The sequence below is a fragment of the Sparus aurata genome, chromosome 3 (genome assembly GCF_900880675.1).
Source record: "Sparus aurata chromosome 3, fSpaAur1.1, whole genome shotgun sequence".
In the NCBI taxonomy this organism is placed as follows: Eukaryota; Metazoa; Chordata; class Actinopteri; order Spariformes; family Sparidae; genus Sparus; species Sparus aurata.
Window position 1 is genome coordinate 3,234,009 of NC_044189.1, and position 16,613 is coordinate 3,250,621.

The following is a 16,613-nucleotide window of genomic DNA, read 5'->3' on the forward strand; positions in this document are numbered from 1 at the left end:
ATGACTTTGATCTGCGTCCTCATCTGGACTCTCCTCTGCTGCTGCTTCACAGGTAAAGTCCAGAGAATCAAACTTCTCTCCTCTATCAACATCCGTCCCTCTGAAATGAAGCCCACAAAACCATGACGCTGCTTTATGTTTTTGTCTCTGTGTCCTCAGAGTCCAGAGGTCAGTACACAGTGACTCAGCCTGGAGCAGTGAGCTCTGCTCTGGGAGGCTCCGTCACCATCAACTGTCGGACCAGTCAGAATGTTTATGTTTGGAGCGGCTACCACTTCTTAGGCTGGTACCAACAGAGAGATGGAGAAACTCCTAAACTTCTCATTTACTGGGCTAGCACTCGAGAATCAGGGATTCCAGGTCGTTTTACAGGCAGTGGATCAAACTCTGCCTTCACTCTGACCATCAGTGGAGTTCAGGCTGAAGATGCAGCAGTTTACTACTGTCAGAGTTATCATGACATCAACAGTCAGCGTGTGTTCACACAGTGAAAAACCGTCGTACAAAAACCTCCCTCAGTCAGACTGAACAGAAACTGAACTGACTGCTGCAGCTGGAAGCTACTGCAGAGACTGATACACTTCACTGAGGACACACACACACACACACACACACACACACACACAAACACGCACACACACACGTATTATCACTTACACCAAATCAACCAAATGTGTGCATTCATCAAATCAAATTGAATGAAGATAATAGGTCATTATAGACTGAAGATTGAACAGATTAATAGATGATATGTTCTGATTTAATCTTGACAAAAAGTCTTTGGTGCATCAACTCTGCAGGGAGATTTTGTAATAACGGGACATCTGTCCTGAGCAGCAGCAGATAATTCCTCCACAAAATAAGAGGGCCAGGCATCTCAAAAAACACAGGCACTATTTCACCCAAGCAGGCTTACTAACCAAGCAGGAATGAAACAAGCCATGAATATTTGAACAGAAATGCCATAATCTGTTATGAGATAAAACATAGTAGAAAGCATGACACCAAAAACTTTTAAATGCTTAACTAATAGTTGATGATGGTTCTCAGTCATCCAGATTATAGTAAAGCTAAATTCTGGTAGGTTTAGGTGTGAATGGTTGTTATGCTGTCCAGTGAGGGAACTCAGTACAACATTGTAGGTGGGTGATAATTAATATCTCAGGCCACCTTCTCTGTTCATAGATAGTTGTTCCAGTTTGACATAGATGGATTCTTTTACTCCTCTTTCAAACCATCTGTCCTCTCTGGACAAGATGTTTACATTGTTGTCCTCAACTCAACTCAACTCAACTCAACTCAACTTTATTTATAAAGCGCTTTAAGCAGCCGCAGCTGGAACAAAGTGCTGTACATGAAAAGAAATAGAGCATGAAACATAAAACATAGGAAACAACAAATAGAATAAAATGAATAAAAAACAATAAAACAATAAAAATGTTAAAACAATAAAAACAATAAAAACAATAAGACATTAAAACACTAAACAACAGCAGAGTCTCAAGCTGGGTTGAAAGCCAAGGAATAAAAATGGGTTTTAAGATGCGTTTTAAAAATGGACAGTGAGGGGGCTTGTCTGACATGGAGCGGGAGGGCGTTCCAAAGTTTGGGACCGGCAATGGAAAAAGCTCTTTTCCCTCTGAGCTTCCGCTTGGACCTCGGTACCTCCAGGAGCAGCTGGTCAGCTGACCTGAGGCACCGGGCAGGAGCGTAGGGATGGAGCAGCTCAGAGAGGTAAGGCGGGGCGAGACCATTTAAAGATTTAAAAACAAATAAAAGAATCTCAAAATGAACTCTAAAATGCACAGGCAGCCAGTGGAGGGAGGCCAGAATGGGAGTAATGTGCTCCCTCTTACGTGCTCCAGTTAAGAGGCGAGCAGCAGTGTTCTGGACTAACTGGAGACGTGTGATGGAGGACTGGCTGACTCCAAAGTAAAGTGCATTACAGTAATCCAGCCGAGATGTAATGAAGGCGTGGATTACTGTTCTAAAGTGCTTTTGTGCAAGAAAGGGCTTCACCTTTGCCAGCTGCCTCAGGTGAAAGAAGCTGGACTTCATTATTGCACCAATTTGCCGGTCCAGTTTAAAATCACTGTCCATCTTAAAACCCAAGTTTGAGACTGTTGGCTTCATATAGTGTGCCAAAGGGCCCAAGTCAACAGGGGGGGTTCACTAGAGCCGCTCGGACCAAAAATCATCACTTCTGTCTTTTTTTCAATAAATTTTAAAAAGTTCAGTGACATCCATGCTTTAATGTCTTCAAGACATAAAAGAAGTGATTTCAGACAGGCGTTTTTCTTTTTCAGCGGCACTTAAATCTGACTGTCGTCAGCATAAAAATGAAAGGAGATGCCATGTTTTCTCAGGATGGAACCCAGGGAAAGCAGATACAAAGAGAAAAGCAGAGGCCCTAAAATTGAACCCTGTGGAACCCCATATGACAGCGGAGCGGGACTCAGAGCCACGAAGGCGTACACACATAGATCTTCCCTCAAGATATGATCTGAACCAATTCAGGGTGCTACCACTAATGCCCACTAGGTGCTGCAAGCGGGACACTAAAATATTGTGGTCCACAGTATCAAAAGCTGCTGTTAGGTCCAGCAGGACAAGGATCACGTATTCTCCAGAGTCAGTCGCCAGGAGGCTGTCGTTGAAGACTCTTAATAAAGCTGACTCCGTACTATGCCTTGTTTTAAAACCAGATTGGAAAACTTCCAGAATATCATGCTCATCCAGGAATGACTTTAACTGAGCATGGACGACTTTTTCCAGGATTTTTGAGATAAAAGGCAGCTTGGAGATAGATCTATAATTGGCTAGCATACCACGATCAAGGCCAGGTTTCTTAAGCAGGGGTTGCACCACAGCATGTTTAAAACTTTGGGGAACAACACCAGAAGATAAACTGCTGTTAATAATGGCCAGAACTGACTGCCCTATACAAGGAAATACCTCTTTAAAAAAGTGAGGCGGGACAGTGTCACAGGGAGAGCCTGATGGCTTAATCTGGCCAACCACATTTTCTAAAGCCATCAGAGACACAGGCTCAAATAAATCAAACACAGCTGAGCAAAGAACATGGTCAGAGGGGTCAGATGCAGGTGTGTTAATGAGAGCCCTTGCAGTAGCAACCTTATCAATAAAGAAGTGCAGGAAGCTATTGCGCATTTCAGGGGACTCCTCTGTGCACGCAGGCTGAGATGAGCCAATAACAGATTCGATGGTTTTAAATAACACAAGCGGGTTGTGAGAATTTGATTCAATAATGTTTGACAGGTGCTCTCTTCTGGCCTCTTTAACAGTGCTCTGGTAGCAGCGCCAGCAGTCCTTTAGGATTCGGCGAGACACATGCAGCTTGTCCTTTTTCCACCTGCGTTCAGCTTTGCGGCACTCCTGTCTGGCTGCGCGAGTTGTCCCATTGAACCAGGGCTCAGGTTTAGCTTTGGGCTGCACCGTTTTAAATGGAGCCACAGAGTCCAGTATGTTTCGGCAGGAGGAGTGAAACCAGGAGCTGAGCACCTCCGTGTTTGCAGATGTTAAGTCAGAGGGGACACAGAGCTGGTTGAAGGCAGCAGAGAACTGACTGGCAGTGACGTGGTTAAAAAGATTATTCTACTTCAGATGTAAGTGGACAACAGAGTCTTGACCTGAGCAGTTGGCCCTCCTGTCTTGTGTCATTTGTTTATGGAGAGGTTGTTTTGTCTCCACAATGTATATATCTGTGCAGTCTTGGCTGCACTGAACAGCATAAACTTCATTACTATGACACCAAGTAGTGATCTGTGTCTGTAGGATTTATGTACACCTCAATGTTGATACATCTGTCTTCTTCAATGTGTACTGCACAGTCCAAGTAGGACCGACTGTCTCCTCTGACATCTTCCTGTGTGATCTTAATGTTACTGTCTGCAGCATTTATATGTTCTGGAAAGGTTCCTTTTCCATTGCTCTGATTTTGACCCAATTGTCATCCACGTATCTGAACCAGTGGCTAGAAGCAGTTCCTGTGAAGGTAATCAAGGCTCTGCTCTCAACTTCTTCCATGTACAGGTTGGCCACTATTGGGGACACCGGTCAGTCCAACAAATAGTTCCTTGTTGCAACTATGCTAGATGAGGAAAATCAAAACCAGCTGCTATGTACAAGCACAATGAAGACAATGTTTCAGTTTGGAAAAGCACCTTGGAAACTCTGAACCCAGAAGAAATTATGATTTAATGTTAACATGAAGGAATTATGATGGAGACTGTGAACCTGATATTTGAATAATAGTGCAGGAAATGGTTTGGCAACAGAAACAAAACGATACAGTTCAAACTAAGAGCACATGAAATGAGATATTTTATATGGCATTGAATCCTAACAGAATTTAGTGATTAAGATGTTCCTGACCTCTTTGAATTTTGAATTTGTTTTTCTGAATACCTCCCACATGTAAGTTTATTTTTGAATGTATCAAACAAAACCATGACGCTGCTTTATGTTTTTGTCTCTGTGTCCTCAGAGTCCAGAGGTCAGATCACAGTGACTCAGCCTGGAGCAGTGAGCTCTGCTCTGGGAGGCTCCGTCACCATCAACTGTAGGACCAGTCAGGATGTTTATGGTGGGAGCTATTTATCCTGGTACCAACAGACAGATGGAGAAACTCCTAAACTCCTCATTCACACTGCTAGCACTCGAGCATCAGGGATTCCAGGTCGTTTTACAGGCAGTGGATCAAACTCTGCCTTCACTCTGACCATCAGTGGAGTTCACCCTGAAGATGCAGCACTTTACTACTGTAAGAGTTATCATGAAATCAACAATCAAGCTGTGTGCACACAGTGAAAAACCGTTGTACAAAAACCTCCCTCAGTCAGACTGAACAGAAACTGAACTGACTGCTGCAGCTGGAAGCTACTGCAGAGACTGATACACTTCACTGAGGACACACACACACATAACCCTAACCCTAAGTGCCAAAAAAAATCTTATTTTCTAGAAATGAAAATACTTCCTGTCTAATCCTCAATAGTACCCAACCTTGTCTTGTTAGTGAAAGATGTGTTAATCATGACCTTTGATCTCAGTTACATACTGGAACACATTTATTTTAACTATACTAGTGCAGTGCCCGTAAGAAAAATGTATTCCTATAGAAAAGTGGGAGGTTAAGTAGCTTTTTCATGGATGGCCAAATGAGGCTGTGTTTGAAGGTGGGACGTCAGGGATATTTAGGTTTGTTGTGAAATCTGATATTCCAGGGCCATTTTTGACTATTTTTGATTTTGCCATTATATTTCACCTTTAAAACTATTTACTTGGTGTCATTATTTTCAGCACAACCTCACATGTGTGACTGTACAGTTATTTTTTTATTTTGACATACTGTATCAACACAATGGACCTAAAATCACAAAAAAACTAAAATCCGAGTAGAAAAAGTTAGATTTTTTTTACTGTGAAAACCACAACTATGTTTAACAAACCATTTTTTATTACTTATAATGCAAATATAAATTGTTGTTTGCTAAATATGTACATACATTTTTAACATTTACAAAGTTATATGTAACTATTTACATTTAAATGCAGGCAATGCTCATTCAGCAGTCTCCTCATTGTTTTGACTCATTAAACAAAAAAACGACTCCACTAAACACTAAATACACTACACCAAACACTACAGAACACACTAACTATACACTCCAAACATGCTAAATGTCACAAATCTCTCAACTCTCACTATCGCTATCTCTACACCGACCGTCCTTGCCTGTCATTCATCCGCCTCGGTCCCTCCCACAACTTCCCATTCCTCAACAACCAAACTTGCTGCTTGGACACTTTTGTGACAAAAGCCGGTTTTTAACCATTTCTTCCTGCACCAGACACAAAGCAAACGTGACGGCAATGTTCACGAAAAAGCGTGGTGGACATTATTTACCCTTAGTCCGTTTTTGGACGTGCCAGTGCATCCGGTCCGTCGACTCGGGAGGTGGGCCTTGTCGGTGGGCTAGCGGCTAGCAGCTAGCTACACACGAACATCCACAGATTCCAATTCCACTTCGTTGTCCGCGACAACAGTCAGTTTAGATGGACAGAACAGAACGGGACCGAACCACCGGTCTGTAAAAGCTGTAGACAGCAATGGCAAACAGTCAGCAGTGGCCTAAATATCAAAAAATTTAACAATATGATACATTGAAATAAACACATCCTAAAAATATTCTGAAAGGTTGTAGAACATACCCTTCTTGTACAGAGGAATTTAGAAAAACAGGCCCATCCCTAAAAGCCTGTGACCCTTGTAGTTAATGTAAATCAAGACCTAGTCGCTATTTTAGAATTACATCAACCTTCTTCATCTATTTAGTTGAGGTAAAGAATGGCTGGGCCACTATGACAGACTATGATCACAAATAGTTCCTTCTTGCAAGTATACTATTTGGGGAAAATCAACACCGGCCGATATTCTTGACTTCACAAGAAACATTTCCTCCTGGCACAGGTAGACCCTAGTACCATGAAGACAATGTTTTAATTTGGAAAAGTTCCTCGGAGAACTGATAAATATGCAGCCTGTCACAATATGTGTGAGACGTGTGACTATCATCAGGGAACCCAGAAGAAAAGACAAATGAGAACATTTAGGGGTGAGGAATTAAACCGATGCAGAGCTTTTCAAGAACACATGATAATCTTCAGGTGAGTTAGTTGTCCAGTGGCCATAATGTTAAGACTTGGAATTGAGACAAAGATATTTGTCCGAATGTAACTGATAAAAACTTCTATGTTTTCTGGATCTGCCCACATGTCCAAAACTTCTGGTAGGAGTTTCATGAACAAGACATTTGAGATCCTCATCCATCATCACTGCTGTACTTGGTGAAATATGCACACATTAAACATGTAAATATGTCAAAACAACAGCAATATTGATATCAATAATGATTGTCAACAAACAAATCAGTTCACGACCAGACTTTATCATCCTCTCCATGTAAATATGTAAATATGTTGAGGACAGCAACAGTTGACTGACTCTGTGTGTTTGCATATGTGTCCTGCCTCTCTGCTCCCAGCCGTTAAGAGGCCAGTGTTGATCAGTGGCTGTCCAGGCCTTTCACAGCCACTGACACGCCGGCAGCACAATGATGATGTCACTGGTTCTACTGCTGGCCACCCTGGGGCTCCTTGTTCAGGGTGAGACTCTCTGCTGAAAACTTTGCTTCAGGATGCCACCAGGTTCACCACAGTGATGTTCTGCTATGATGGAGAAACACTGAAACAAGCAGCATTGACCTTCTTCTATCTGTTCTCCATGTTAAAGAAATTATCCTCTTCTGTTTGGATGTTGATCGTCTTTATCCAAACTGGATTTGTCTCATGAACCCTTCTCCACTTTTTCATGTTTTGCAGATTCATCAGGAGAAATCATCCTGACTCAGTCTCCTGGAGCTCAGTCTGTTGCTCCAGGACAGACTGTTTCCATCAGATGTAAAGCCAGTTCAGGTGTTACTAATGACTTGCAGTGGTATCATCAGAAAGCTGGAGAAGCTCCTAAACTCCTCATTTATAATGCTCAAAACCATCAGTCTGGAGTTTCAGATCGTTTTAGTGGGAGTCAGTCTGGGACCGACTTCACTCTGACCATCAGTGGAGTTCAGACTGAAGATGCAGGAGTTTACTACTGTCAGCAGGATAACAGCCTCCCGTTCACACAGTGATACAATGTCGTACAAAAACCTCCTTCAGCTAAAGAGAAACTGATTTGAACTCACAGCTGAATTCACAACTGACAGACATTATGTCACTATAATACACACCATGACATCATTTCATTCTAACATTTTATAGTGACAGTAATAACTGTATTAAAAAAAGAAAGTTTATATTTTTAGGAAACATTTAAATATTTAACCTCCTCTGAGTTTGATGTCAACTGATTCACCAGGCAAGCTAATATAGAAGATAATTCATCACAACTTTTCTCCTTCAGAACTGCTTCTTCAGGGTTCCCTGAGATTATCCTTAATACATATCCAAGAAGAATACACATTATGGAACGCCATCATCAATCTACAGCATATCAAACTTATATATTCAATTAAAGAGTCAGGTTGGATCCTGATGTTTTCTTCATTATTGTCGCATGTCTCTTTAATTTGAATTCTTTTTTAATTTAAACTCATTTCAAGTCTGCAGGAAAGAATTAAAATGTTTGGTGTTTTTATTTGTATAATAACTTAGTAATGGTCCATCTGTCCTCTTTGTCTTTTATCTTTCTGCTTGAGATTTGACAAAAACAAGTTAACTTGACTGTGTCTGTTTATTTTTAAATAGATAACTTTGTTTAAGATAGCATGATGTCATATTGTATATGCTGATGACATACTATTTTATTTTCCCAATGATTTTAATCTATGTTTTGATTGTGATACATTAACTTCAGTCATTTACTTTTTATTGATGAAGCCCAATATGATGAATCATAACTTAATCTCACCTGGCTTTACAATCTGCAGAGCATAAATCAATAAAAAGAATAAAGTTAATGATTGGTAATTAGGTTATATATTGTAATAATTAAAGTATTGTTGGTGTGATGACTGAAATAGAGAGTGAGAAAGAAAGACACAGATTTGCAGATAAAGATAAAAAACAGTAAAATAACTTGACCCACTGCAGAGAGAGAGATTAATAAAGTTTATATGAGCTCAACTAAACTCCATCCTGTTGGCTGCAGCAGAGGAGCTTCTAGTTCTGTTGGTCTTCCTCAGATTGGATGAAACTGATGTTGAATGTTTCATTTCCCTCTCTGAGCTCAGTAACCATGGCAACAGACAGGCATCATTGCTGAACCATGACGACAGACAGGTTTCAGTACTAAAGATAAAATGTTGAAGGTTGCATTTTGTTCCTCTGACGTATTTATGTTAAAAAATCAAATTCACAAAGAAATCAACAATGGCATGCTGCTGATCACTTATCTTATCAAGTGATTGGTCCATTGCTAAACAGCATGTTGAGAGTAATCCAAGACAGACAACATTTTGAAACAAATATTTTTAAGAAGAATGAATTCAGAATCATTTAAAATTGGTGTAAAGGTTTCTGATCAATACTTTTAAAAGGTGATTGATCCATTGATAAACAGCATGATGAGAGTAATCCAAGTCCCTGTTGGAGTCAGTCAGAACATTTCCATAGAGAGCCACTTTGCATCAGCAGCACCATGCTCCAGTGCTCTGGGAGAGTTTATAGTCCTGAGAGTTGAACACTGGATGACTGACAGCTGTCCTTCATGACAACAGAAGACACAGAAATCCTCCTCATCAAAAACATGACTTTGATCTGCGTCCTCATCTGGACTCTCCTCTGCTGCTGCTTCACAGGTAAAGTCCAGAGAATCAAACTCCTCTCCTCTATCAACATCCGTCCCTCTGAAATGAAGCCCACAAAACCATGACGCTGCTTTATGTTTTTGTCTCTGTGTCCTCAGAGTCCAGAGGTCAGATCACAGTGACTCAGCCTGGAGCAGTGAGCTCTGCTCTGGGAGGCTCCGTCACCATCAACTGTAGGATCAGTCAGAGGGTTCATGCTGGGATCTCATTAGCCTGGTACCAACAGAGAGATGGTGAAGCTCTTAAACTTCTCATTTACACAGCTAGCACTCGAGCATCAGGGATTCCAGGTCGTTTTACAGGCAGTGGATCAAACTCTGCCTTCACTCTGACCATCAGTGGAGTTCAGGCTGAAGATGCAGCAGTTTACTATTGTCAGAGTCTTCATGGCATCAACAGTCAAGATGTGTTCACACAGTGAAAAACCGTCGTACAAAAACCTCTCTCAGTCAGACTGAACAGAAACTGAACTGACTGCTGCAGCTGGAAGCTACTGCAGAGACTGATACACTTCACTGAGGACACACACACACACACACACAGTTTTATCAAGCAGATACATTTTTTCCTCCATTGATGTTTTAACCACCAATAAACAAGTTCAATGACAAACTTGTTTTGGCAGAAAACCAATTACAGTTTTTATTGATTGCTTTGATGCAGCAGTCAACTCAAACTCCACATTTTCAAAACAGTTAACACACATGCCGAAACAGTGGCACTCATGGTCAAAATGACTCATTTTATTTGCAAAAGGCTCTAACCGTGCCAAAACATTTAAAATATGCAACAAAAGCTAATTTTGCCCTCAACCAACACAACTTGCAAACAAGTGTATGAGCTCTTCCAATCAACCATTACACAGTGGACAGCAAAATACAAAATACAGCACCCAGTGCGAATCGGTGCACCATTGCTTGTCATTGTAGCCTATTACTCTACGTAGCTTTCATGCCATTTGTTGTCAAATTTGCCTTCTTGCAAAGAATTGAATCCAGAATCAGAAATGCTTTGATGCATTTTTTGATTCCATTGATTCTTTTTTTTCGAACTGTGGCTGAAAACTGAAATACTGTAAATATTACACAAAATACATGGAAAGCAAAATAAAATCTATTAGAGTATAAGAAAATAAGAAAGCTGGTAGTCTCATAGTCCACAAAACATTTCTGCAGCTTCACAGCAAGCATTTTCCTGAACAACTGACGTAGCCGGGGACTTGTAAAGCGTAGAAAATAAAATAAAGATGATATCTATTACAGTAGGTGCGCAGGGATTCGAGTGGTTACAGTGCATGCCACATACGCAGTGGACCCTGGTTTGAATCCCAGCCAGCAGACCTTTGCTGCATGTCACATCCCCTCTCTCTCCCTTTTCAAAAATATATCCACTGTTTAAATAAAGGTGTCTATGCCTAAAAATAAAATAAAAAAATAAATTAAAAAAATCTATTACAGAAAGGTATACAAATCTATTACTGTAGAGTATAAGAAATAGCCACTATTGATACTCAGTCTCTTCTGTCTTGACGATGGGGCCACATGGGCCTCATCCACATCACATTCATTATCCTCTCTTGCAATGAACCAAGGAAAAATCTTCTTGCATGCCATCCAACCTTGACATTCCTCTGCACCTATTTCTCACTCTCATCTGCCTTAGACCTCTTCAATCCATGTTGGCAAAGAACAACACAGCCGCTGCACTTTTTAAGGCCTGCAGACTGATTGCTCATTGAAGATTTGTGTTCAGGAGTGTCAAACAGGTGCTTTAGTGAATTCATACTGATGTAGGTAGTTTCTAATAGTTAGGAACAGATGGTTTCTGTTTGGTTACCATAGCTAAAACAATGGAGTTTGGACTGCTTGAATGACATCTGTGTTAACTGTTCTGCAAAAGGGTGAGGAAAATGTGTCAATCCAATGAGAAAGGGTTAACACATTTGCAAGAGGTGTCTTGTGCTCTGCTGAGACAGTGATGATGAAAACCAAGTGGATCCCAGTTTGTTTAAGCAGGTCAAAGCAATCAATAAAAACTGTAATTCCTCCATCACAGCTTCTCACCATGAAACAAATGAAACAGGACCCGATTAAACAAACAAAGTTTAAATTTTAAGACAGAATTCATAAGGAAGCATGGCACACAACGAAATCTACCATTAATGATTCTTTGCCCTGCTTCTGATGTGAAGGCTTTTTCCACACATGGCTAATGGTCAGCAGTATCCTGAATAAAGTTTGGACAGCAGTGTCCTGCTCGTGATATATATCGGTTTAGCGAGCAGTCACTAATGTTCAGCTGTGACCTGAAGAGCAATAAATTCAACCCTTTGATGAATGCTGATCTACAATTTGTAGGTTTTGATTACTCATCCCATTTTCATAGACCTATTTCATTTAGTATAACTGATACAGAAGTGCAGATTCTTCTATACCTATCACGATGTAAAAGAACTTATCAAGCAAAGAGGAGTAGTTTAAAAACAAGAGGGTTCATGCTAGATACGAGGAAATACCCTCATTGGACAGAAGAATGTATACAAATGAATACCAGCCCATCTCTAAAAGCCTGTTACCTGTGTAGTTGAGGTAAATTGTAGTGTCTATGTGTTTCTTGCACACCCTGGGCTCTAAGACAATAGGGTATAGTGAGAAGACAGGATGGGACAGAACCAGATGCTCCCCTGTAGACAAGAGTGGGAATGTGAAAGTGCAAAGTTCTCCATGACCAGGAGCCTTGATCAGACGGGGCATCAGAGATAAGCTACAGGAAAGGGCCCACACCAGACGTTCGGAGCTGACTCAACTATACATTGTCATGTAAGTATAGAGAAACCATCCTGTCCACTTTAGCTGACATCAGCAAAGTAAAGTAACACACACAAGAATTATTTCATAGAGGGTGTCAGGCAGACCCATCCTTCTTTTCTTCCATTGGACAGATGAACCTTTAATCCGACAAAGTGACCAATTAGGAGAAGTAGGTGGGTATGGAAAATAGACTCTAAAAGAGGCCTGCACAAAAAAGACAGAGGGGTGGTAATTGGTAGATCTCCTAAGATTGAAGGCTCAATAGGATTTCTGATAGGGCAGAGGGCGAAGCATTTTGGCACTGCTTTTGCCAGAGATTTGAGAACCCAGACATGTGGCCGCACTCTGTTCGGACGCCAGCTTGAAATCTGTTTCAATAAAGATTACACTATCATTCCACCCAGCTTGGCCTCAACAGAATTCTTTTATCAGCATAATACATGCCGACACCTTTGATGAATACAGCCCAGAAACTACAGAATCAAGACTCAGGCGCTGTTATACGATTACAGCCATGTTCCTAATCTCTTGAGTTTATTTCAGTTTGGAAAAAGCACCTTGGAAAACTGATGAATATGCAGCCTGTTGAGATATGCAAGGAAATGTGTCCACAAACACTGAACCCAGAAGAGAAGACTAATGTGAACATTTAGTGGTGAGGAGATAAACTGTTGCAATGCTTTCAATCAGATCACATGATCCTCTTCTGTAGAGGGAGTTACCCAGTTTTCACTGAAATGTTACTACATGGACTTGATACAAAGACATCTGTCCAACTCTAACTGATAAAGACTTCTATGTTTTCTAGATCTGCCTACATGTCCAAAACTTCTGGTAGGAGTTTCATGAGCAAGAGATCAGAGATCCTCAACAACTTTTTAGTCCTCTTCTGCAGGAGTGTATCAAGCTCTGTCACTCTGACCTCACCGCTGAGACACTCATTGTCCCGGGTGATGCCCACCTACAACCTCTCCCTCCATCAGACCCTGAGCCCCTGCTTTCCCTCTCTCTTCTATATTCCTCTTCCTCTCCTCCAGCCAAGCCCTCCTACTCCATGGTGCATTCCGCTGGGGGAAGCCTGTCGGGCTGAAGTGCCGCTAGTCAAAATCTACACCTCCAATAGCGTGGAGGAAGGGTCAGCCGAGAGTTTCCCAGGAGACATGAGGATATAGTAATCAAGATGTTCCTGACCTCTTTGAATTTGTTTTTCTTAATACCACCCATCTGTAAGTTTATACTTGGATGTATCAGACAAAACTCATGGGGAGGGTTCAGGTTGACATAAGCATTTCCATAGAGAGCCACTTTGCATCAGCAGCACCATGCTCCAGTGCTCTGGGAGAGTTTATAGTCCTGAAGGTTGAACACTGGATGACTGACAGCTGTCCTTCATGACAACAAAAGACACAGAAATCCTCCTCATCAAAAACATGACTTTGATCTGCGTCCTCATCTGGACTCTCATCTGCTGCTGCTTCACAGGTAAAGTCCAGAGAATCAAACTCCTCTCCTCTATCAACATCCGTCCCTCTGAAATGAAGCCCACAAAACCATGACGCTGCTTTATGTTTTTGTCTCTGTGTCCTCAGAGTCCAGAGGTCAGATCACAGTGACTCAGCCTGGAGCAGTGAGCTCTGCTCTGGGAGGCTCCGTCACCATCAACTGTAGGACCAGTCGGGATGTTTATGTTTGGAGCAGTGAACACCTTTTAGCCTGGTACCAACAGAGAGATGGAGAAACTACTAAACTTCTCATTTACTGGGCTAGCACTCGAGAATCAGGGATTCCAGGTCGTTTTACAGGCAGTGGATCAAACTCTGCCTTCACTCTGACCATCAGTGGAGTTCAGGCTGAAGATGCAGCAGTTTACTACTGTCAGAGTGAACATTATATCAACAGTCAGTATGTGTTCACACAGTGAAAACCCATCGTACAAAAACCTCCCTCAGTCAGACTGAACAGAAACTGAACTGACTTCTGCAGCTGGAAGCTACTGCAGAGACTGATACACTTCACTGAGGACACACACACACACACACACACACACACACACAAACACTATTACCACGTCACTTACACTCATTATCCACAAAATGTGTGCAAACATCATCAAATCACATTTCAGATACAGTCAATCAGTAGAGACAGGTGAATTAAATAAAGATAAAATGTTATTATGGACTTCAAACTGAACAGATTAACAGATGATATGTTCTGATTAAGTCTTGACAAAAAGTCTTTGGTCCATCAACTCTGCAGGGAGATTTTGTAATAAAGGAACATCTGTCCTGCGCAGCAGCAGATAATTCCTCCACAAAATAAGAGGGTCAGGCATCCCAAAATTCATAGGCACTGTTTCACCTAAGCAGGCTCACTAACCAAGCAGGAATGAAACAAGCCATGAATTTTTTGACAGAAATGTCATAATATGAGATGAAACATACTAGAAAGCATAACACCAAAACTTTAAAGGTCCCATATTATACTGTTTTTCACCAATTTCACACAACTGTCAGAGGTCCAACATGTCTGTATTCGATATGTACTGCCCCAAACACATCCGTGGTCCTGAATTCTAGCTGTCTAAATGTCACTCTGCTGGGCTCTCTAACAGCTAGCGAAAGCTGTGTTTGTCTCCAACAGAGTGTCCAAACTCTTGGACAAAAAGTCACTCTGCTGGGCTCTCTAACAGCTAGCGAAGGCTATGTTTGTCTCCAACACAGTGTCCAAACTCTTGGACACTGTTCGCATCGTCTCTGTTTCCAGTCTGCACATGTTTCCAGACTTTCTACTGTCACAACCAAGCTCCATCGTAAAATTATTAACATTAAACTTGATACAAACGCTATTGCATAGCGGACCAAAGTGGAGCTAACTAGTTAGCCAGTTTCCAGATGACTTTATCATACTCGTCGGCAACTGTAAATACTATCAAACCGCGGCGACACTTATCGATGGCTCGGGTGCAGTTGCTGGGACCGGTATGGTTGAGACTGATCCTTTTACGAGGGTCAGTGTCGAGGCAAAGCCAGCTTTGTATGACACTTGTTACTGAAGCAGTCCGATGTTAAGTTGTTAGCACACACATACAAGCAAACACGAACCACAGCCGGCCCGTTGTCATTAAAAAAGAAACACAACCACTGTCTCTTCTGTTGCTCTGTAGCTGGGACAAAATATAGGCACTTACGTTGATTATCACAACCAACAACAGAGCAATTGCGTGTCTAGCTCTGAGCGACAACGTTGCGAAACACTGCTGTCTCACCGCTGAACACACCGAAATTCACCTCGGGGGTGAACGCCCCCCTCTCTGTTATCTCCTATCACCGCGCCTATGATAATGACTCCTTTCATTACATAACGAAAGAAGCAGAATCTGAACAGCCTGTAGGAGTGCCGTGTTACCAGTGGCTGGGCTGCAGAGACCATGTTGTTGTTGTTGTTTTCTTCATTCTGGGAGTTGGCAGGCTCAGGGAGAACCAGCTTATACACTCCTGATCAAAATTTTAAGACCAGTTGAAAAATTGCAAGAATTTACATTTTGCACTGTTGGATCTTAAAAAGGTTCTAAGTAGAGTTTCAAAATGCAAAAAGAATGAATGGGAGTGACACAAAAAAAAATTTGAGTAAGCAATTTATTGAAAACAACAATTAAACAGAAATAGGCTTTTCATCAGCTGATCAAAAGTTTAAGACCATAGCTCAAAAAAACCCCGAAACCCCCCTAAAATAGAAACATAAGTTTCAAAAAAGGACTGTAATGAGTAGCTCCACCGTTCTTGTTGATCACTTCAAAAATTTGTTTCGGCATGCTTAATGCGAGTGTTTCCAGGAGGCTAGTGGGAACGTTGCTCCACGTGGTGAAGATGGCTTCACCGAGAGCATCCACTGTCTGGAACTGATATCCTTTTTTTAAAACTTCCCTTGCCATCCATCCCCAAATGTTCTCAATTGGATTTAGATCAGGGGAACACGCAGGATGGTCCAAAAGAGTGACGTTATTCCTCTGGAATAAGTCCTTCGTCAGGTGGGCATTGTGAACTGCAGCGTTGTCCTGTTGAAAACCCAGTTAGCAGACAGACGAGGGCTCTCAGTCATGAGGGATGCCCTCTGCAACATCTCCACTTAGCCAGCCGCGTTTGACGCCCCTGCACAACCTGAAGCTCCATTGTTCCATTGAAGGAAAAAGCATCCCAGATCATGATGGCGCCCCCTCCACTGTGCCGCGTAGAAAACATCTCAAGTGGTATCTCCTTGTCATGCCAGTAACGTTGGAAGCCATCAGGACCATCAAGGTTAAATTTTTTTCTCATCAGAGAATAAAACTTTCTTCCACCTTTCAATGTCCCAATGTTTGGTGCTCTCTTGCAAAGTCCGAACGGGCAATTTCATGGCGTTGAAGGAGACGAGG

General features: G+C 41.7%; 3 gene segments (V, D, J or C); all 3 read left to right on the plus strand.

Annotated features, from left to right (window-relative positions):
* On the plus strand, positions 1-491 carry LOC115579306 (Ig kappa chain V region 3374-like). The segment is given in 2 exon segments: positions 1-52; positions 160-491. Coding segments are annotated over 2 exon segments (384 nt in total).
* A 6,546-nt stretch (positions 492-7,037) lies between these two features.
* On the plus strand, positions 7,038-7,803 carry LOC115578468 (immunoglobulin kappa variable 3-15-like). The segment is given in 2 exon segments: positions 7,038-7,188; positions 7,405-7,803. Coding segments are annotated over 2 exon segments (360 nt in total).
* Positions 7,804-9,328: 1,525 nt separating this feature from the next.
* LOC115579307 (Ig kappa chain V region 3381-like) lies at positions 9,329-9,810 on the plus strand. The segment is given in 2 exon segments: positions 9,329-9,380; positions 9,488-9,810. Coding segments are annotated over 2 exon segments (375 nt in total).
* Positions 9,811-16,613: the final 6,803 nt, after the last annotated feature.